General features: G+C 37.5%; 1 protein-coding gene across 1 annotated transcript in view; it reads right to left on the bottom strand.

The window, feature by feature from the left end:
• The window catches only part of sdc3 (syndecan 3), a 41,832-nt gene extending 19,510 nt beyond the window's left edge, over window positions 1-22,322 (bottom strand). The window contains exon 1 of the mRNA XM_051872582.1: window positions 21,867-22,322. Within this exon, the coding sequence (XP_051728542.1) occupies window positions 21,867-21,923 (57 nt within the window). The 5' untranslated portion in view covers window positions 21,924-22,322. The remainder of the gene's footprint in view (window positions 1-21,866) is intronic.
• Window positions 22,323-24,210: the final 1,888 nt, after the last annotated feature.

Below are 24,210 nucleotides of genomic sequence, written 5' to 3'. Positions count from 1 at the left end.
ATATATATATATATATATATATATATAATATATATATAATATATATATATATATATATATATATATATATATATATAAAATTCAATTTTTCCCCATATGTGTGTGTGTGGAAAAAAATCAATTCCAAAAAGAAAATTTACAATGTGATTTTTTTTTTCATGATAAATACAATACAAATTAAAAATGTGAATTAAAAAGAAGTTTGAAAGAAACTTTGAATCATGTTCCCTGTGAGACATTTTTTATGTAAACGCAAACATAAACAGCTTCCATGTTACAAGAGAAATGTGATCTTTGTAATAAACAAACATGAGGAGTTAAGGCAGTTTAGGGTTGGGTTTTCCAAGCATGATGTGGGCAAAGTGTACAGAAAGCTTTCTGCTGAGAAGTTGCCATGGAAACAGTTTCACGGTATATTATCCGAGTCATGACCGTTCTTCCCACACGACAGCCAGCCAACAACACCCGGAATCACTGCTGTCTGGGTTAACAGGGTAAAACAGGGTGAACCCACAACAGCATGTGTGTAACATGACCGCTTTCACATGGACTCGTAATAAACTCAAACGTGCAGATCAGGTGGTTCAAGTACGCAGTGTTTGTGAAGTTTAAAGGATGGTATTGTGTGTGTGTGTGTGTGTGTGTGTATTTGTATGTCCGTATGTGTCTGGGTGAATGAGCGCTTTCTCCTCGCAGGCTTCCTGTGGATCATAACTTCTCTTGTGTTTCTAAGAAACTTTTAAAAGGAGCTAAAAAATGCACCCACGGGCTAGGGAATGGCCTGCCTTTGTGCGTATGTGGGTGTGCATGTAAGGGCGAGTGTGTGTGGCCCGTCTTTGTGATTATGAACAATCCTCCCCCTTTCCCAGAATCCCCTGCTGTTCTCAGTGTGTGTGTGTGTTTGAACTTCTGTATGTGCCCGGAGATCCTCATTTCCCATATCTTTGGGGACAATCTCAATTTTGCTGCACAAATAAAAAGAAGGATAAGGTATATAGAAGCAAGGGAATATGGGTAATGGCAGGCTTTCTGGAACAGCAGCAGCTGAAAGTGCAATTGGAGCAATTCTGAACTATTATGGAGAGTTGTTGCTCAGTAACTGCATACCTGACTTGAGTACTGAAGTGGATGAGAAACACTGTGGAAATCTGGTCCGGTGTCAAGTATTTAATAGCATCTACTGCCACTGACAACACCACAGAAACATACTCGCCAACAAAGGAGCGCGCATTTTATGTCATGAGATCATTTTACGTAATGTTAAACTTGTTTTTGGCTAGGATTAGTTCATGGCTCAACATGTCTTTAAATGGTGCGAAGTGAGTTTTGTTTTCCAAGGTAAACGACACGTTCAGACACATTCTCAAACAAGTATGTGATTGAAATGGTCACATGTACACCTACACACAGCAGTTACACACCCTACTGTATTTCCTGTATGCGTACAGGTGTGTACATGCATTACCTCGTCCTTTATCTATGGATATTTAGGCAACGTGAAGTAGAGGGATCGACCGTTCAAAGCTTTGAATTGTGAAAGGAATACTTTTATGCAGCAAGGACGCACTAAATTGATTAAAAGTGACAGTAAGAAGTACATTTATAATGGTAGACATTGTTCTATTTCAAATAATTGCTTTTTTAAAAAGTTTATATTTATCAAAGAATCCTAAAAAAATAAAAAATAAATATGTATCAAGGTTCCACAACAATATGAACTCTTTCCCTGCCATTGACGGAATTTTCCGTCATTTATGAGACCATGGCTGCATCCGAAATCGCATATTTCCCTACTATATAGTAGGCGAAAAACAGTATGTGACAAAAGAAGTCACAGTACTCAAAAAAAGAATAGACAAAAAGTACCCGGATGATCTACTTCTTCCGGCGCGATTCTGAAATGTGCATGCGATGGACACTTTACTATCCCATGAGGCCACGGGGCAGGATTTGTGAATGGCGGTGACGCGATGCAACTGACGCTGGTAGGCTGATAATGACAGCATGGCGAATGTAGTACGTCATACTCATACTATATAAAACATAATTTTTTAGTGGTTGCGAAGTAATTGGTTATGCAAAATAAGTACGTACTCAAGAGTATGTCATTTCGGAAGCAGCCAACACTTCTCCGGCAGTGACGGAATTTTCCGTCTTTCGGTGTTTTCACTGTTAGACAGTAGGGGGCGCTATTACACATCTTCTAAAAGAGTACAGAATATCTGGATCAAAACACAAAGAAAAAAAGTAGTAATGGGAAGTTCAGATCATTTTACTGACTCGGATCTTTGAATCTCGTTCATCAAAATGAACAAATCTTTTTTTCCAAGTCATTTTGGTGATTTCAGCAGAATAATTAAAATGTTACATGACAATAGCCAAATTCCCCAACACATCAACTTACATGTTTACCTTATCAAGTTTACCTCCCAATCGGAGTCGTTCGTTCATCCCGTGACATCCCCATAAGCTGAGTGTGCAGTCGGTACCGGGTTCGAGTCATTCGTTCTTTTATCACGTAACTGTATATGTTGTTATTATATGTAGGTAGCTTTATCAAAGTGATTTTTCCCCATCATACGGATAAAGTTTAAAGCATTACCAACTACTACCCACATTAAATGTTATGGAAAAGAACCATCATGACAGAAATTAAAAAAATATATATAAATGGTAAGAAATGAAAAAGCTACAATTTGAGACCAGAAACGCATCACGTAACTGTAAAGGTGATGATACATGGAGCAACTTTTTGAGCAATGTTGCTTGGGCACTGTCCCATTGAGAATGAGCAACACATTTCTATCTGAATACTTTAGATCGGTCATGGGCAATTTTTAAAGATCCTCAAATCAGAATGCTAGCAGCCGATCAGGTGATCGGCTTGGAGATTTCAGAAAAAATTTAAACAAGATGGCGGCCTCTCAGCGGCAGTGGAGCGAAGAAAAGGAGCGTGAACTTATATCTTTTCACGCTGGCAAGTTGTCATGCGTCAACCTAAAACAGGGAATTTACCTCATTTAATGCTTAAAATACCAACCGATCCAATTTAATGTATCTAGGTTGTAATTTAGCCATCGAATATTTTTAGTAAATGCCTGCAGTGGCGTAGGCTGTAGGGAGTATGGCACATGAAAGTAGCTTTTGATGCAATCGACCCAGGTTCGAATCCGCCTTTTGCCAAACTCGCTCTTTTCCCCATCACAAATCAGATTGGAAGGGCATTTATATTTAATAAAAATAAAGAAAATATTTAAAAAGTTGAAATAAAGTGCCTAACAAGTGTTTAACAATAAAGTATTTATTGGGTTGGCAATAGATTTGCTCCTCTCTGATTAGTTGCTGCCAACGGTCTCATTGTTGAACTCATTGTTCATGTGCGGTCAACACAAAACAAACGAATCACTCTTTGAGACAACTCGTTGTTCCTGAGTCATAATAAAGATTCGTCCAAAATGAACGAATCGTTCAACATCAACCCATCACTAGAAAAAAGGAGCAGAAACAAGTGATAAAAGCATTACTTATGCATGTTGTATTCTTTGAAAAAACACGATTTTCTCAGCTTTTTGTTCAAAATGTTGCCTTTTATTACCCACATTCAAGTGTTGATAAAAAAAGAATGCATAAAGCTAGAATAAAACAGTTTTTTTTTTTTTTTTTTTATACTGCATGTTCATATATTCATACATTCAACAAAATATTCTGGAGGCCATGAAAGTTTTGTGAAAATTACCAAAAATGCTGGCGGAGGCTTGTAAAACAAGATAAAAATGCTTATTTAGACAATGATTTTGTAGTGTGGAAAGAGGGAAAAAAAGTGGATGTCATTCAAATCCAGTTATTTCACCACCGCAGATTATGTTACATGTCATTTAGTGACATACAGTACAGTAATTGCAGGGACTATCCTGCTTAAGTAACTTGGGGTTACGAGTCTTACTTAAGGTCACAGTAATGACAGGGCATCTGTCTGACGCTCCATTTCAGAATTCGTGAGCTTTGGGTTGCCAGCCCACACCATTAACCTCTACTCAGCCATCATGTGATGTGCACGTCTGTGCATGTGCATTATAAATGAAAGTCACATTTGCTTCTGAATAAGACTCATCTGACCAGAATTCAGATCAGGGTCATCATCACGCCCATTAAAAAACATCAGGTTAAAGCAGGAATGCAGTTGCCGGTCACACACTCCTTCTTTTTCCACACCATAAGATAAAAATGGAGTGTGGGGAATGTGTTTATTTAAAGGAGTGCAAACACGCAGTGAACGCGATCACCAAAGCAATGGACTGTTCTTTCTCAACGTTATCTCTCTCTCCGAATGAAACAAAACATTAAAATTCATTTATTGCTTTTGTGAATATGTCTGTAATTAGCAAGTCTTACAACACTAAAGAGAAAACAGTAGCAGTTGAAATCTGTTCAGTTTACTTAACCGAAAATGACTCATTGTTCAGTTAAACTGATTCATTAAAAAGGACCTATTATGCCCTTTTACAAAGTCTTGATTTTGTTTTTGGACTCTACTAAAATACGGTCATACTTCAATGTTCAAAAAACTACTTTTTTTTTTTCATATTTGACATTGTTGCAGCACCTCTTTTCCCAGTCTGTCAGTAGCTCCTGTCTCTATGAAGCCCCTCCTTCTGAAAAGCACAATGTGCTCTGATTGGTTGGCTCAGTGTGTTGTGATTGCTCAACTGCTTTGAGTGAGTTTGGGAAATGTCCCGAAGTGCCTTGAAATGCGCAGCATTATTCAATGTGTTGGCGTAAATTCCACTGAAACAAGAAAACATGGCAGGACATATCGAGCAGCTCCTCCCCTTTTTTAAAACAGCCAATAACATTTTGTTTATATCACAGCTCGGCCAGAGCTGTTGAGCTTGGTAAAGCCTCAGTTTCCTCCTAATCCTCTCCGTATTGCATTAAAATATAGTATCCTGTGTAAAATTAAAATGTGTCTCACGCATCTGATCCGCTCTGTGCTCTCGCGTCTCTGGACCGGAGCAGACTGTGCGCGAGCACTATATTATTTACACTGTCTGAATCATTCCCTATCCCCTATATAGTGCACTATTTGCCATTCACCATGTAGAAAATAGTAAATGTTTCTGTAGACGATTCTGGATAAAATTAGAATCACGATTTTTTGGTTTCAAATTGAGATAACGATTTTCCCACGATTCTGAATACAACTAAACAAAATTACGTAATTTACTGGAGGTTCTGACCTAATATTATTATTGCTGGACTCTGCTGGAAAAATGTTCAATTAATTTGAATGTATTATTTAAAAAATGGTTTTGAATTAATTCAATGACTCATTTCATTACTGGATGAATCAGTGTTTTGACGAATCTTGAATGATTCAATGACAAATACATTTTTCAACAGTCATTTGTCGCCACCTAGTGGCATACGATGTAACTGACACAACCGTTATTTGAAGCGCCAAGTTAGTTTCAAATGTGGTTTGCTCTATTTTGATCACTATCGTACACGGGGTTATATCCTAATGTCAGTACTTTTGTAATAAATTTTAATTTTTGCAACACAAAAATAACTTTGGTTCAAACCTACTCTCTCTGGCTCAGTGCGGCAGCACAAACACAGATTTGAATGTTCCGGTATGATTTTGTCAGAGATTTAATAGAATTCATTTAACTGAATTGCGGTCAAATAAGATCGCATGGGTGTTTGAATCGAGATCGCGATCTTTTTACGTTTAATCGTTCAGCTCTAGTAAATGTGTGAACAAATGACCGATTTCAGCCGCAGCTTCAGCGTCTATTTATAATGTAGGGGGCGGGACGCTTTAGAATCTAGAGAGCATTTGATTGGACAGAAAATCTGATGAGAAGCTGAAGTGCACCGTGATGTCATCAAAATCACTGATCCATATTGGCAGAAGTGAAAGATTTTAAGTTTTCTAAATGCAAATTTTGCGAATATAGTAACATTCATACTAAATGCCACAAAACTTCCATTTTGATTTCATGGGGACTTTAAGCAAGCATTTTAGTCTCAGTCTGGAGCTCTGCTGTTGTGACGTCTCTCTCTCTCTCTCTCTCTCTAATCTGTTTTCTAGGTTGTGTCGAGTGTCCCGCTCTGTGTACCATCCTACAAAGCTCTTTAGTAACTGTGTTTAACTCTCTCTCTCTCTTTCCCGGTCTGTGTGTCAGTTTGCTCTACCTCCAGCAGGTGATTCTGCTGTAATCTTTCATCCCTACACTTGTGGATTAGCAGCAGTGTAATCTGCTTTCCAGCACATCTGCCCGAGCGGACGCGCATCTCACTTAACTCATATCGATCAATATCACTTTCCATGCACAACATGATAAGTGAGGAGATTAGCAGGAAGGAATGGAGAGAAAAATAGATTGACTGAGGCAGCTGATTCCGGTCTTTCCTCTCTCGCTTTCACACTCCACCTGCTTGTGCAAAAGCACAAAATGACAGGCAGCTATTTAACAAGTTTGCAGCATGTCTTCATTGAGAATTTATCATGCATCCATTTGTTCCCACTCGAAAGTTTATCTGGGGTTATCCTGAAAATCACTGCGTGGGAAACACTGTGTGCACAGCGTGAAAGTCGCATTCCTCCAAACACAGCTGCTCTTATTACCTGAACATGTCAAAATATAATCAAGTCTTAGGTAAATGCAATTAAATACAAATAGTGGGGATATTGTGAAAGACGCTGACATAAATTAGATGCAGACATTGCATGAGCATGACAATATGCCGTATAGACTAATGATAGACAGATAAATCGTATATTATGTGGCTTTTTTTAGATTATCTACACTTCCCAAAAAAGAAATAAATACTTCAGATACTTATTCAGAAAGGATGCATACAATTGATCAAAAGTGACAGTAAAAACATTTATATAATGTTACAAAAGATTTCTATTTTAAATAAATGCTGTTATTTTGAACTTGCTATTCATCAAAAAATCCTGATGAAACATTAAGCAAAACAACTGTTTTCAACATTGATAATTATAAGAAATAAGCATCAAATCTGCATATCAGAATGATTTCTGAAGGATCATGTGACACTGAAGACTGGAGTAATGATGCTGAAAATTCAGCTGTGATCACAGGAATAAATTACATTTAATGGAAAAAAAATATTTTAAATTGTAATAATATTTCACTTTTTTTTTTTTTTTTGTATTATTGATCAAATAAATTCAGCCTTGATGAGCACAGGAGACTTTTTTCATCGACCAATAACCACTAGTACAGAGTAATAAAACAGTTATTACCAACAAAAAATGGATTTGTGTCAAATATCAGATCTCTGCATAAGGTTGAATATAATGTCTACACTTTGCATGGTCTATTATGTTGTTAATATTAATCAAACACCAATATTGACAAGAAAAAAATAAAAATCACTATTCCTGACTAGATCACTTCAGTGACTCAAGAGTGAACACAAGTTAACCCTTAAAAAAACAAACTGTACAGTTCATTTTATTTATAGGCTTCCCTCTTTATTGGAATTTATTTGAATGTAATATTGTAATATAACACTTGATTTTATCTGTGCTCTATAAATGAACTTTACTGACTCATTTATTCCACTGAGGAGGAACTACAGTCATAGCAATATCAGCTGTACTATCACCGTGTTTGTGGAAATGACAGCGTAGAGCTGATCTTGGCCTAAGCCCTTGACTTGGAGGCCAAAAGATGGGGGAGGTGTGAGCGTGAGCCTTGACATCACGCTTGAGTCAGAATCCATCAGCTCCATTATATCTGTAGTGAACCTGACATGCAGCAGATTGTTGATGATGCAGGCCGTGGCCTTCTATGCCACAAACTGTTAGGTCAGACTACTGAGAGAAGATCACATGCCATTTAATGGGTAGTTCATCCCAAAAAAAAAATTCTTCTTTCTGATGAACACAATCGGAGTTATATTAATAAATATCCTGACGCATCCAAGCTTTATAATGGCAGTGAATGGGGACCAACGAGTATGAGCTGAAGAAACTGCATCCATCCATCATAAACGTACTCCAAACGGCTCCGAGGGGTTAATAAATTCCTTCTGAAGCAAAGCGATGCATTTGTGTAAGAAAAATATCCATATTTAACAAGTTATAAAGTAAAATATCTAGCTATACCAGACCGCCTTCCGTATTCAACTTAAGGAAAAAATCGTAAATTGAATAGGGAAGGTGTAGGACGTAGCGTAAGCGTTTTGAACTGCGAGAGGCGTTACACTTACTTCCTAAGTTGAATACAGAAGGTGGTCTGGTGGAAGCTAGATATTTTACTTCATAACTTGTTAAATATGAATATTTTTCTTACACAAACCCCCAGGAGCCGTGCGGAGTACGTTTATGATGGATGGATACACTTTCTTGAGCTTCATACTCGTTGGTCCCGTTCACTGACAATTATAAAGCTTGGATGCATCTCAGGATATTTAATATAACTCCGACTGTGTTCATCAGAAAGAAGAAAGTCATATAGAATGGCTTGAGGGTGAGTAAATCATGGGGTAATTTTCATTTAAAGTGAACTAATTCTTTAAGGCCCGAGTGAAATCGAAGATCGAACTATAGTGTGATGTCTTTTTGAACGAAATCATGCCAAAACAAGTTCATTTTGGGAGCTAGAAACAGCTTGTCAAAGCGAACATTCCAGGAAATTATGTAATAGGTGGGCGTGTCTCTTTTGACATGGTAATCTTCTCCGGTTTATTTCTTCTGTTCAGTCCGTCGTGGTCAGACGCAAATAAAACATGAACACACTGGAGAGCTGCTTTATAGTTGAAAATTAAGTTGTAATTCTAATTGAAAGAGACACTTTTTCATGTTTAATACTGTAAAGCTGCTTGCTATTGTATAAAGTGCTATATAAATAAAAATTACGTAACTTTACTGGAGAGCTGAATTGCAAACATCTGCTGTTATATTTGTTGTGTGTTTATTTTGTTATTGAAAGGAGAGCGCGCAGCACATACTTACATATTCATCTAAATGCATTGGGATGTTCGTTAACAGTATATCGCTGATCACATATTTCCAACTTGAAAAAATATTTTATTTTAAAGTAATATCATTTAAATTAATAATGAAAATGATCTCCTTTGTGTTTTAAGGAAAAAAGACAGCATTTAGGTTTGGAATGACATGAGGGCGAGTAAATGACAGGGTGAACTATTCATCAATCTTACGAATTAATGACGTCAACTATGCCAATCTTCCGTTTTGCATATAATGGAGACGTACATTGTTAATTTAATTTAAAGAAGATAAAAATCGGTTTAACAGTTTCTTTTTATATCTTCACCATTCATTTGTGCAATATCACAGCTCTTGTGTAGAACTGAAAGATCTCAGTGTTATTTACAGGGTTTCTCTGTTAGTCATTCTCCACACTTGACAGAAGTCTGCATTTCATCAGCCGCGTGTGTGTGTGTGTGTGTGTGTGTGTGTGTGTGTGTGTGTGTGTGTGTGTGCCAGCTCCCTCTTATCAAATACTCCGAGTCTGGCTGAGCAGCACACAATCTCTTCAGCCAACATTCTGACATTTCATCACATTTTTTAAAACGACTTCACAATCATGTCCCTGGTACAGACTATTATGCTGGTTTTTGTCAAGAATGAATAGATAAATACAAAGTAAAGCATTCTCTCCAGTCACAAAAACAACCTACACTGGCTATTCAATAAAGTGTGCAATAATGCTGTGCATTACATCATCTTGCATTGAGAAGTCAATAAAGCCTTGTGAATAAAAGGTACTAGAATTAATATTCGCTGTACGCAAGCCAAGGTCACAGCTAATGGAGACGAAGGGCTAATGTTTAACAGAGTTTGCAATCTTGTTCCATACAAAACAAGAGACCTGTATAAATGTATTTGGTGATTTTACCATTACAAATAAGACACTTAAAGGGTTAGTTCACCCAAAAATGAAAATAATGTCATTTATTACTCACCCTCATGTCGTTCCACACCCGTAAGACTTTCGTTAATCTTTGGAACACAAATTAAGATATTTTTGTTGAAATCCGATGGCTCAGTGAGGCCTCCATAGCCAGCAATGACATTTCCTCTCTCAAGATCCATTAATGTCCTAAAAACATATTTAAATCAGTTCATGCGAGTACAGTGGTTCAATATTAATATTATAAAGCGACGAGAATATTTTTGGTGCGCCCAAAAAATAAAAAAATTTTCATAAAGATTCATAACGCTCCGAAGCTTCATGACGCAGTGTTTTGAAATCGGCCATCACTATACAAGTCGTTATTTTGTTTTTGGTGCACCAAAAATATTCTCGTCGCTTTATAATATTAATATTGAGCCACTGTACTCACATGAACTGATTTAAATATGTTTTTAGGACATTAATGGATCTTGAGAGAGGAAATGTCATTGCTGGCTATGCAGGCCTCACTGAGCCATCGGATTTCAACAAGAATATCTTAATTTGTGTTCCGAAGATTAAAGAAGGTCATGAGGGTGAGTAATAAATGACATTATTTTCATTTTTGGGTGAACTAACCCTTTAAAATAACGACTAAATGGGCTGTACAATAATAGTCTCGGTCAATCACTTTTGACGTTCACATCTATATCAACCATCTCCTGGAAGACATCGTTTAGTAAAGATTTTATCAGAGCAACAAGCCTGTATTTCGAGCCTCTTAACTGCACATACTGTAGGAAGATGTTCTGGTTATTGAGTTGCAAAGAAGCTGTGTTGATTTGCACATCAATGTGCACAAAGCTCTCAGCTCCGTCACTCAAACGACTCTTTGAGCTTCAAAAACGGGCAACTGTTGAGTGGTTAAGCTTCAGTAGAGGTTATCCTGAAGGTGAGCATGACCTTTTGTGCACGTGTTTGCTGAGAAACAAAGAAAATGCAAATGGATTAAACGGCGCACGGTGTGAAATCCTCAAAGATGCTTTTCTGTTATGCGTGTGTGCTTTTACATACATTTTTGTCTTCTGGCTGTAGGCTCATTTTTTTCTCTGGCTCTTATCTGGGAGTTTTTATAAATCCTTAAAATAATGTGTGTGAATGATTAATATTTTAAAACGATTAACTCGCTGTTTGGTGTCAGATCGGCTATGTATATTAGTCATATTATATAATGGAACTAAAAACCTCTAGAGAATCATCTATTCAGATATTATGAACAAATACTTGTATCTTCAAAGCAAAGACTATTTAAATAAACTGAATTAAGAGCAACAGTCACTAATACAGTTGTATATACTCTGCAGTACACACTCCATTTTGTGTTTACCACCATGGGGACTGACTACTAAATAATGTAAAGTTCTTCCCGCCAGGAAATCCCCTCAGAACTACCAGATCAGCATCTTTACTCAGTCTTCAGGGTCACGTGATCCTTCAAAAATATGCTGATATGCTACTCGAGAAACATGTCTGATTATTATCAATGTTGAACACAATTGTGCCGTTTCATATTTTTGTGGAAACCCTGATACATTTAAGGATTTTTTGATAAATAGAAAGGCCCAAAAGTGACAGTAAAGATTGATAAAGGTCAGATAAAGATAAAGGTTATGGATAAAGTGACAATACTGTCACTTTTGATCAATTTAGTACATCCATGCTGAATAAAAATATAATTTTGTTTTAAAAAACGGTATGGTTATAATCCAGTGGTATGTAGTTTGTGGTTAAAATGTGAGTGACAACATTCTGAACTGAACTGACTCTCTTAAATTTTCAGGACTCACTTATCTTGTGTACGTTTTGTGTTTTTTCACATGTGGTTTCTGTAAATCACAGAGATTTGGTGCAGCGTCAGAAAGTTTTAAATCCAGTCGCTGTCTTTCCAACTGAGCCGCTCTTATCAGTTTTGTGGCCTGGCCGCGATCCAAATCCTGCATTGTACACTGTTTTTTTAAGCTTGTGTCAGTTAATTAAGATTTGACATATGAGGTTGTGCCTTCATTGGCCTCATTTATTATATTACGCCATTTTAATAGTGATAAGGCTTTCTGGAGTTATGAAAGGCGTCGGCTGTGTGAACGTAGTCATGCACATAACACACACATCACCCTACGTCATATTCACTGCACATCAATCTTGCAAAGAGCAGCTACAGATAGGAGTGTATTAGTGCCTGTCTAATTTTTCAGCGGCGCTGGTTCAGGAAGCATTTTTTCCCATTCATTTCTCCCATAGGGATTATAAAAAAGTCTTTGAGGCCGTAAGCCAAGCTAATCAGCTACGAGGTGAATCATAACACTGATTTGAATCAAAGTAGTATTTGGAAATCGGACAAAAATAAAAAAGTACAAGACTGTGTACTTAACGGCTTTACAGAAGGAAAGAACTACAATCCCATGAAGCATTGCAATAGGCAGAAACCGATTAAAAACTCGCTCTCTCTTTCGGCTTGCTCCATAGAAACCAATTAAAAACAATGGAGAAATTTAAAACTACTCATTTAGAAATGTTGATTACATATATAAAAACAATATATTTTAAGTTTATTCCAAAATATGCACATATATACAAATATTTAGGTATTTTGAGAGCATAGGGAGATCGACTCGATTACGTCATTCTCAGTGCTTATGAGAGTGGGCGGAGCTAAAGAGCTATTTTGGCGCGTTTTGATTGTGGCGACTCTCTGATTGGTGGAATTTTCTGTACAGCATCATGGGTAATGTAGTTTTTCACCACGAATTCTGCTGTTAAACACGATTATTTCAAGAATAAGTTGAAATAATGTGGGCTGACGGCTTCAGCAGAAGCAAATACCATCCATTAACAACCTCATACCTCACAGTAGGCCTATCTTTAAAGGTTTATAATATAGATGCACCAATATATCGGCCAATAAAAGCAAATTTTAATTTAGTTTAAAAACAGCTGATAGGGCTGATATATGCCGTCAATCAAAAGAGGGCGGGAAAATGCACTGAATTTGTACTTTGTAAAGAAAATGCTAAGAAACCAGTTTGATGTTCAATATTAATAGTAATTATATGAATTAATAACATTCAGAAAGTTAAGAAATATTAATCTTCAACATTTCGTTAATGTGTGTTAATATTAATTTGAGTAATGCGCTTATGTTTATAACTGATACCAGTTGCTCTGAAACAAGTTGATGAAATGAAGAGAATAAAGTTTTTATTTGCATTTCTTTCAAAATATAATGATTAATTATTAATTATAATAAAAGTAGCCTATCATTAATTTAAAAGAAGGTATAAAGGGCAGAACCCCCGGTATCGGCAGATATCACTCTGAATAATCAGCTATCGTATCGGTGCATCTCTAGTTTATAAGTTATCATTAAAAATCTATTTCCCAATGGAGAAAATGAATGGAGATTTTACTTCCGGAACCCAACTGCTGCCACTTGAACGGTAAATTGCTAGTGATGTTCCTCATTTGTAAGCCGCTTTGGATTAAAAGCATCTGCTAAATGCCTAAATGTAAACATATATGTAAACAAACACCATTTATTCACAAAGCCATCTCATTAGACGCATGAGCGCGTGCTCAAAATGAATGAAAGCATTTAGCTGCATGCAGTTCATCATTTTCCTTGATAATAAACGCAAATCTTGTTGATTAATGGCCTGCACATCGCATCTGACAAGCGTTATCTAAATATTCCTCGTTCCCAATTAACTCCGGGCTGCTTTTAACACTGTATAGACACTCGTCTGGCGCTCACCTCGCTCGCCCCGCTACTGGATGGTTAACGACATTCCAGAAGTCCCCAGAGCACGTGGCCACGCCCACATTCACTCGTTAACCCAATTATCCTCATGGTTCCGCTATCTCCACGGAAACGCGTCACTACCTCTACTCTTTCCCTCAAGCAAGAGGCCCTGAGAACATCTGCAGAACAAACAAACAGACAGACAGACAGGGAAGGAGGAGGAGGAGGAGGAAAAGGAAGGACACATGCGCATAAACACGTTTTCTCCGGGCAAGGGCTGTCCTGTTTGGCTACAATAGCCGTATTCATATTTATAGAGCGGCTTGGTGAGGCATCTTAAAACTCATTGTGGCTTTGGAACGCCTCCTACCAATGCTCTCTAATTTAGGCTCTTATTATAGCATGGCGCACGCACGCAAGCACATAAATTTGGGACAGAAAAGCGCTCGTCATTTTGAGGGAAAAAAAAACATTTAATCAAGCTGCGGGTTTCTCTGAGATACCCGATCACAAACTGCCATTTGCACATATAAAACCACACCCGTAAAAAAATATTACACTACAGCCTGTTATAAAGCCATAAATGTCCACATATCCAGCTGTAAAATATAGTTTACGTGTCTCTCTTCCTGTCTCTCTCTCAGGTATGGAGTGATTTCCCCTCCCCCACCAGACTGCTGGAGCCGCATCTTAATTAGCGAGGGAGACCGAAAGAGAGAGAGAGAGACAGAAGGAAAAAGAGCAAGCAGAGAAAGAGAAAAGGGTGAATGACAGAATGAGAGGGGCAAAGAAAAGGGAGAGACCAGAGATACGGCTGTGACGGAGATGTGCTCTGCCGTTGTCATGGTGACACTGTGGAGAACAGGTAGAGGAACACAGTCTCCTGGGAAAGAGCAGCGAGCCCCGACAGTCTCCACCTTTCTGTTTCCACCTCTCTCAGCAATTCATCCCTCTCTCTGCTCTCCTTTCGTGGCTGTACGAGTACGAGCTCAGATCCTAAAATGGGTTTCTACTTTCTACAGTACAATGTTAGAGCTTGTAATAGTAAATCAAATCTTGTTCGTCCAATTACCTCACAGATCAAGTGTTCCGGGTTCAATAGGGGTGAATGACAGAATGAGAGGCGGGAACTTGTGGCATAATGTTGATTTACCACCAGAATAATTTTGAATCAACCCTCTTTTGCTTTTTTGCTAAAAAAAAAAAAAATACTATATTATATATTATAATTTATAAATACATACAATATATATATTATAAAATTATAAATATATATTTTGTATTTATAAATTATATATATATATATATATATATATATATATATATATATATATATATATATATATACACACACACACACACACGTATGTGTTTAATATTTTGTATAATATCTTTTTTTATATATATATATATATATATATATATATATATTTTTTTTTTTTAAATGAATTATATTTTTATATGTAATTTAATCATAAATAAAAATGTATATAATACAAATATATATATATATATATAATTTATTTAAATTTTATTTAATTGATTTGTATTATATATATATATATATATATATATATATACACATATATATATATATATATATATATATATATATTATATATCTCATTTAAATATATATTTATTTGTATTTTATATATATATATATATATTTGTATTTATAATATAAATACAAATAAATACTTAATATTTAAATAAATTATATATAAATTTTATTTATATATATATATATAATTTATTTAAATTTTATATATTCATTTGTATCATATATACATACACATATATAATTTATTTAAATATTATATATTTATTTGTATTATATAGACATATATAATTAATTACATTTTATATATTTATTTATTTATTTGTTATATATTTATTTGTTATATATATTTTTCCCCATGGGTTCCCTTTTATTGTATATAGTTTGTTTTAAGTGTTAAAAATACTTGTATGTTAATGTTAACTTAGCAAAATGTATGTGTATTTTAAAAATTTCATAAAAAGTTGATCACAAAAAAAAAAAAAAAGCAGGACTCAAGGTTATGATGAGGCACTTACAATGGAAATGAATGGGGCTCATTTTTAAAGGATTTAAAAGCAGAAATGTGAAGCTTATAATTTTAAAAAAGGGCTTAAATTAATTCTTCTGTAAAACTTGTTCTCATCATTTCTATGGTCGTTTTAAGGTTTAAGGCATTACATTGTTATGGCAACAAAGACTTGACACAGAAAAGATAAACAAGCTATTTTTTTCACAGATTTGCATCTCATGGCTATACTGTTGAAACAATGAGTATTTTAACGTTTACAGATCGGCGCCGTTCACTTCCATTGTGAGTGCCTCACTGTAACCCAGTGTTTTGCTGAAGGGATGAGTCGAAACCATTTTTTGTAGTAATCCACATTATATATTCCTTCAAATGAAAGCTTGAAGATTTTTCCCAACTAAATAAATGAACGACACAAGCGTGACAACGATTTGACCCAGATTTCACCTACCTGCATCCATCATCTTCAGGTTATCGGGCAGGAGGCGGCTGACGGATGTGAGGAGGTCAAAGGGAGGTGAGCGTGATGTGGCTCATTTAGTTTATGTGAAGCAGGTGGGCTGATAAGGTGAACCTCCTCGGCTGACACCTCTAAATTAAATGCTTTCACACTAGAACACTGTGCCATTTGGTGGACCTGATAATGTTTTTTCTTTAGCAACACTACGCGTCAGCTGGAAGCCTTGGGAAATGCGCTTATTATGTCAACATGGAATTAGTACGGTGTTTGTTGCAAGACTGTGGCTAGGACTTTGAGAAGTTTAGAGCGGGAAGGAGTTACCACAAACAATTAGACTGGCCATAAATAGAAGTGTCTGAAAACATACATTGTTAAATTAGGATCAAATTCAAAACATTCAAATTTATATGCAGAACTTGTTTTAGAGAACTTTATCAGATCCTCTTTGTGTAGGAAAAAAGTTGTTTTTGCAGGTCTAGAGATACATCTTAAAGTTGAACTTTTCATTTGAGCACAGTGTTTTTAGAACGCCACGCCATGCGTGAGACGCTGCAAAACACGAGGCACGAACGCGGTTAAACACGTCTGTCTAGAGCTTGCATGTTTACATTGTAAAACAATTGTAAAAGCAGTAGAATAAAAGGGACAACTTTTACAACAGGTTTTTTTGTCTTTCAGAGCTTGCACACAACGCCGAAGCCAACTGCTGTCTGATTAATGTTTGGGTCAATGACGTGACGGGTCATTTTTTTGTCCAAACACCTTAATATGACATACAAAGTATGTAAGGTAGTACAACTAGATCTCTTTTATTGAATCCAAAAGGTTTTAATTATATTTTGCTTCATATAAAGGTATTTTAAAGATTTTGAAGTGTCAAAAGGTCATTCGGTTTAACCGTCCAAAGGCCAATACAGCGAGTGAATAAAATATCTTAAAATGTAATAAATGTATATATTTTTTTATTCTGGCATGATTTTATAACATCATATATCAACACAGTGCAAAATGGTGTTAAAATTATGTGTAGAAGTCGTTGCTTTGTTATGAGAAAGAATGTCCGGAAAAATTTATGTCATTTGGAGTAACCAATATAAAGGGATCATTTTGGATCAAGTCATGCGGTCAATATCATGTGACAGGATGGGACATCATTCAGACACCTGCAAAGGACCACATGGTCATGAAGCAAAGTAACTAACTCTCTTAACTATTTGAAAAATTCATGTTTTCGCTTGCTCATACGCATGTCTCTAAACATCAGGTCATTCGGTACAACCGCTATAAATTTTAAAAACTTGTACTAAATATAAAATGTTTGATTGTCCTTTTGCTAGCTAGCTAGATATCAGCCTGTTAGCATTGTTTGAAAATATCGTCATTCAGTATAACCAACAGTGTCATTCGGTAAAACCGAAATTTTGGTTAAACTGAATGACTTTTTTGGTGACAAATTTTGTCCATCTTGTAAAAAAAAAATGACAAAAGCAGTGTTAACTGATTATAAAAACCACATAATCTCATTGTTAACACTTAATTAAATTCAAAATTAATTATATCTCCATTATATTTTTGTTTTACACTTTTAAAAACCTTATTTGTCAATGACCCGTTTACATGCTAGACAAAACCGAGCTACAATCGCATTATTGAACTAACACCCCTACTGAAGCAATTTCAGTCAGACTAAAGTGTTTATGACATTTTAAAGAGACACATGATCGCTTTAGTCAGACTGAAACTGAATGTTAATGAAGTGCATGTAAACATGAATTACTGAGATTAAATTCTCTCTCACATTTGTCTGCTGAGAGAAAGATCTCATTTTACAGTTCCTAAATGATTACCAAGAACCAAAGCCTGTGATCAAGTGTCACAGATTTCAATATGAAGTCAAATATTGCTCATCAGATTCTTCCAAAACCAAACGATCCGTGTTGTGCAACTGGATTTTGCTCGGGTGTGTCATAACTAACCGACTGTTTTTGAATCTCACCCTGTTATGTTGAAGGTCAGAGACCCGCCCCAAAGACCACCTCTGATCATTTCAAACGGGACGGAGGTTGACTTTCAAACTGTAGGGTCATTATCTCAGCAGGGATCTGGGTCACCAGAGCTGTTAACACCCTCCTGCCGAGAGACGCATCCACACGCATTGATTCTTCAGCAACTGGAAAACAACTAAGATGCCGGCTTTACTGTATGCCAACGATTGTGGCTAATTTGAACACTTTTAGGAGAAACATCTGAGACAATGTGGATGCTTAAATGGGTCAGTTCATCAGCTCTCATGTTGTTCAAAACATCCATGACTTTCTTCTGTGGATCACAATATGAGATATTTTGAAAAATGTCCCAGTATTCAGTATAGAATCTAGAGGTACCAAAAGATTCCCATCTTTCCGTACCGCAGCAGCATAAAATCATACAGGGGAATGAAACAGGGTGAGTAAATGATGACAAAATTCTCATTTTTGGCTGAACTAAACATTTCGGCTCTAATCCCACATTGGTTTATTTTCCCAAGCAATGCTAATCCTCCTCACAGGCCAAACAGACTTTGAGCGTGGCATGTCCCAATCAAAACTTTAAACTTTCTAGCTCTTGTGAGTCTGGTAAAGCGCAAGCCCGAGAGAGCCAGCAGCAGAAACTTCCTGTGTCAAATTGCTTCACACATTCCTCTCTACTCATTTTCTCTCATTCCCTCCTCCTCATCTCCCACCCTCTCTATGGTTGTCTTTGTCGTCTACAGCACAAAACACTGATTCAGTGCTGAACCCAGGAGTCCAACATGATCCTTTAAAACACACACATAAACGCAGGAGCTCTCAAGAGTGGATGCGTGTCCATTAGCTCAATTCCCAGATCTAAATTAAACTCCATCTCTGGCACACAATGCCAGAAAGGATATGACACCACTGACCTGATCCACATCAGACTTCCGTTTGAAGTGGCCACAACAACTCAACCAATCGCGCATTATACTACAAGTGTGCTGATTCATTTTAAGTGGGCAACATGGGTGTGAAATTAACACCCAGCCAAATATGGATATTTTTGCACAGTAAAATGTGTGAATTAGCTCGTCGGCCAGCCTACTGTGACTTGTAAGAGATCTCAGTTTGACACTTGACAAGTGATCCCACAGACACTTGAAGAAACACATTTGATTTTATCTTGATGAACAGGCAAAACAAAAGCTGTTAAAGTTCCTGTGTTTGGATGTTCACAGGCCTCAGCGTGGTTTTTCAATGAATTTTGTTGCTCGATATTAACTCTCAGACCATCTCAAGAGTAAAGTTTGCTTTAAATCTACACTGTGATTTGCTTATAAAGTTAATGCAAACAATGGAGGTTCATTTGTTTGCTGCCAAAAAAAGGGGTCAGTATAAACGGGCTTCAAAAAACCAACAACAACATAAAGGGAAAGACCTAAAGTGGACCAAAATGAGATCCAAGTTCACTTTCAAGGTCATGAGTGCAATGAATGTCATTTTTAGCTCACTTAAAAGGGTGGTTAATTATGATTTCACTTTTTTAACTTTAGTTAGTGTGTAATGTTGCTGTTAGAGCATAAACAACATCTGCAAAGTTACGATATTTTCTTTTAAAGAATTCTCTGTTTAAGGACTACAACAAAGGGCTGGTAGGGACTACAACGAGCTTTTTCCTGGGCTAGTGACATCACTAACCCTAAAATTTACATAAACCCCGCCCCCGAGAACACACAACAAAGGGGGTGAGGTCATATTGGGCTGGTTTAGAGAAGAGGTTACTCCAGACTGCTCCACAAACGAGGGTCAGTTCAACGCTGGATTTGTACAAAAGATTAACATGACGGCACACGCTAGTCGATGAGTTGAATCAACTTCACAGCAACTACATAAATGTATCCACTAACCATTCAGAAACGTTGTAAAAGTTGTAACTTCTTCCTGAGTCTCTCCATCAGTGTCTGACTCCGGTTTGAACAATGTAAGGCTGAACACCGTTACTGACAATCCTCATTTTGGCTGCGTGAGATTCTCCAGCTTTGTTGTTGTTGAGCAACTGAAGCGTGAGCTGTTAAAGCTCCGCCCTCTTCTGGAAATGGGGCCGGGAGCAGCAGCTCATTTGCATTTAAAGGGACACACACAAAAATGGTGTGTTTTGCTCACACCCAAATAGGGGCAAATTTGACAAGCTATAATAAATGATCTGTGGGGTATTTCGAGCTGAAACTTCACAGACACACTCTGGGGACTCCAGAAGCTTATATTACATCTTGTGAAAAGGGGTCCCCTTTAATATTTTGGGCAACCTTTACAATAACGGTCAACTATAAGCTACCTCAATAGAGTGCAATAGAGTCAGGTTCTGGAAGTAAAAAAATACCATTTATAAGTTTGTAATGCTGTGATTCACCTCGTAGCTGGATGGTTTGATTCATGGTTTATAATTCTTAAACTAAGACCTTTTAAAAAAAAAATCAATGAATGAGAAAAGGAAACCACTTCCTGAACCAAGGCTGCTGAAAAAGTGGACGCTGGCATGGATTTGAGACCACCAGTAGCACCAGCAGTTTATCATTGCCCGTCAGTTGTTTAAAAGAATGTCTTTGGGCTCAACACAAGTGCTCAGTAGCATATAAAGTCAATAGCATCCGTAGTAAAGACTCTGGAGAAGAACTAAGAGCTCTGTTCTAATTTTCTTAAAGGATTTCATGCATTTCCTCGCGCGCACTGCTCAAAGGTAAATGCACGTCTCGATGTGGATCCTGTGTTCCGCTAGTTTTGTTAGTCTCAAACAAACAAACAAAAAAAACGTGAATGAATTTGATACCCTTCTAAATCTGGGTTCCTCTAGTTGCTCTCGCGCGCGGCCAAAACCAATGACGTCATCCCCCCGCAGCCTGCTGCCCCTCCACACCCCACCTCAGGCGATCTCCGGCCAATATCATCCGCCGATCGGCGACACTTTCAAAGCTCGGCCAACACCTCCGCCTATTACCTGCTCCAGACCATTATAATGCAGCCCTGCTGTAATTACCAGCCTATGTCTGGAGCCCACCGATCACTCTTGACCTCAAAGAAAACGGTACGTGTGGAGGGACCACCGACAGGCAAACATGAGGGACAAAAGGCTTGTAATTAAACCCTAATTAGATGCGACACGTTAATTATAGTTTATCATGACACGCGCGCGAGCGCGCACACACACTCAAGCTTCACGCCAACATAATCAGACAACCGGGGAAGGTGGCTAACGGTGCGTCCGTGACCCACAACACCAATACACACCTACCTACCCACCCACATCCAGATCAAAATGGCCAAACAAGGCAAAGGTGCTCAAGAGAAACCCGCACCGTAGGTCCCAGCTCGGAGCTTTCTCCAGCCCACTTACAGCGCTCCCCAGGCCGCCAGAGACGCGCTGTCTGCGGTCAGCCGAGAGAATGTGGGTCGCGTCCAAGATTTACAACCAAGCAGCAACACGGCTACTGTCGTCTAATTAATGACATTACAATTCACACTCTCTCATAACGATTACCGCAAACGCGCACGAACATAATCCCGAATGTTGGACATGTTGTGAGCGCGTGTGACCGGCGGTAAGTCGCCCTCTCGTAACAATAGATCACAATAGAGTGTCATTCTTACCAGTGCAGTCTGCGCCAGCAGCAGCAGCGCGAGCGCCATCCAGCACGGGAGCTTCATGGTGCTCCGAACGCAGCAAAACACGGGGCTCGCGCTCTCGTCTCCCCGCTCCTCGTTAAGGTAACTAGGTAGGAGTAAACCTTTCGTTTTCGGTATCCAACTTTAAGGCAGGCGCTTTTGTCGGCACATCCGTCTGCCCGTGATCGCGTCAAATCCCCGCAAAACCACGCGAAGACCGAGGAGGAGTAGCAGCGCGCGCGCACGGCCTCTTGTGATTTCCTCCCCTCTGACTCCAGTGGTTGAGACTTGATGGATGTGGAAGCAGGGAAGACCAGAACTCCTCTCTCTCTCACACACACTCTCTTTCTCTTCTCTACGCTATGGCGTGTGTGAGAAGAGGACGGGCATTGGCTGGATTTTCCTCGTGCGGTTGAGGATGCCCCCTGCAGCCCAGTCAAGCATCGGCGTCTTCCCTGCCTCTCCCTTCTTCTCCTCCCCTATCGCGATTTCCATCAAAGCCTCCCGAGAACCTGCATAACATTTATTTTGGTCTGTAATAGTAGACATATGTTTTTGATAATACCTCTGATATAATTTCATGCTACTGTTTGGACTCTACTGCTACTGTTAGTGCATCTCAAAAAAGGGAATCAGATTCTGAATAAGATTTATTGGGAAGTCTGTTTTTACACACACAAGGAATTTGTCTTGGTCACAGAAGCAGCTTCCAGTGCACAGAAACAACAGTACACAAAGATTTTTAATAAATTCATATAACCCAAAGGTCTTTAAAGAGTGTTTGGTGCATAAGAAACAAGTATGTCTTGCATGGGATTCCTTCAGATTACTACATTATTCAAGACATATTATGTGTTTAGGAAAGTCTGATGCTCTGAGCTCAGTTATTAGGCAGTAAAGATAGAGATATTGGGTAGTAAAACAGCTCAAAACTGTCTCAGACAATATGCATATAGAAATATGTATGCTTTATTAATAAATGGACCATGAATACCAATAAAAATGTTATTTAACCCTATAAAGCCTACTGTATCATTTTCTGAGAAACATGTTGTACACAATCAATGCCAGGTGATTTATAGTGATAAAGTAAACGTAAGAATAACTTTTAATATTGTTATTAATATTTCAAGATAAACATTCACTGGACTGAAGCAACTTGGGTCTATCTGATTATCCATACATCAAAAATCATGTTAAAATGTATCAAATATGAAACAAAAGACTTCTAAGGAACGTTTACATGTTTATATCTCTCAGTCATTATTGTATTGCATTATATGTTTTGCCCCCATAATTATATTACTATATAATCTATAAAACTATAACTTTGATCATAAAACATCTTACTAAGACAGCTGATATTTATATGCATTTTCAAGTAGTCTGTTATAAAAAAAATTTATTTATTTTACAAGCTATCAGAATTTCATCTTACTTTTTGGACATATAAATAACATCTGCATCTATTCTCAGTGGTTTTTAATATTTTATCATTCATCAGCTGGAAGCGAAATCACTCTGAAAGTGATTCCAATGATACCGTTCCTGCAGTTGTTGTGTGGACTTACCTGTTGTCATAGAATTAGAATGATTATTAAAACATTATAGTTACAGCCATCATCCTTGGTGTGAACTGCTTTTAGTCACCTTTGAAAAGTGCAAGATTTACAATTGCACATCTGTCAGACGCTTTTATCTAAAGAGATTTGCAGTGCATTTGACATATGAATTTTGTCATGTGTTCCCTGGAAAGATGTTACGCAATTTTAACAGTTCAAAACCACTCATGCAATTTCTAAAGAAATCATTCACCTAGGCGTATCTGCTACGTTCGTTAAGACAATATCCTCAGGCCATGTCATTAAGAAACTTCAATTTATTGCTTAATATCATTTGTGTTTCATTTAAAAGGACCTTTTATGCCCTTTCACAGTCTTGATTTTGTTTTTAGGCTCTGCTAGAACAGGTTTTCATGCTTGAATGTTAAAAAAAAAACATTATTTTTCACATATTTGAAACTCCTCTTATCCCACTCTGTCAGTAACGCTCTGTTTAGTTCCTGTCTCTATGAAGCTCCTCCTTCTGAAAAGCAAAATGTGCTCTGATTGGTCGGCTGGACGAGTGTGCTGTGATTGGTCAAGCGCTTCGAGAACGCTTTGGAAATGTCCCGCCCCTTACCATAACCGCGAGTGTCAACCGGTTTCAACCATAGACTGTAAAAAAAAAATATGGACGACGCACCTCGCCAATGTCCCAATATGGCGCTGACATCTTGTGCTGATTTGAGACCTGAGTCTGCGCAGTAGTGAGCATGAAGTGGAGCCGC

This window comes from Ctenopharyngodon idella, chromosome 19 (genome assembly GCF_019924925.1).
Source record: "Ctenopharyngodon idella isolate HZGC_01 chromosome 19, HZGC01, whole genome shotgun sequence".
Taxonomy (NCBI): domain Eukaryota; kingdom Metazoa; phylum Chordata; class Actinopteri; order Cypriniformes; family Xenocyprididae; genus Ctenopharyngodon; species Ctenopharyngodon idella.
This window is presented reverse-complemented; position numbering and strand designations above follow the sequence as displayed.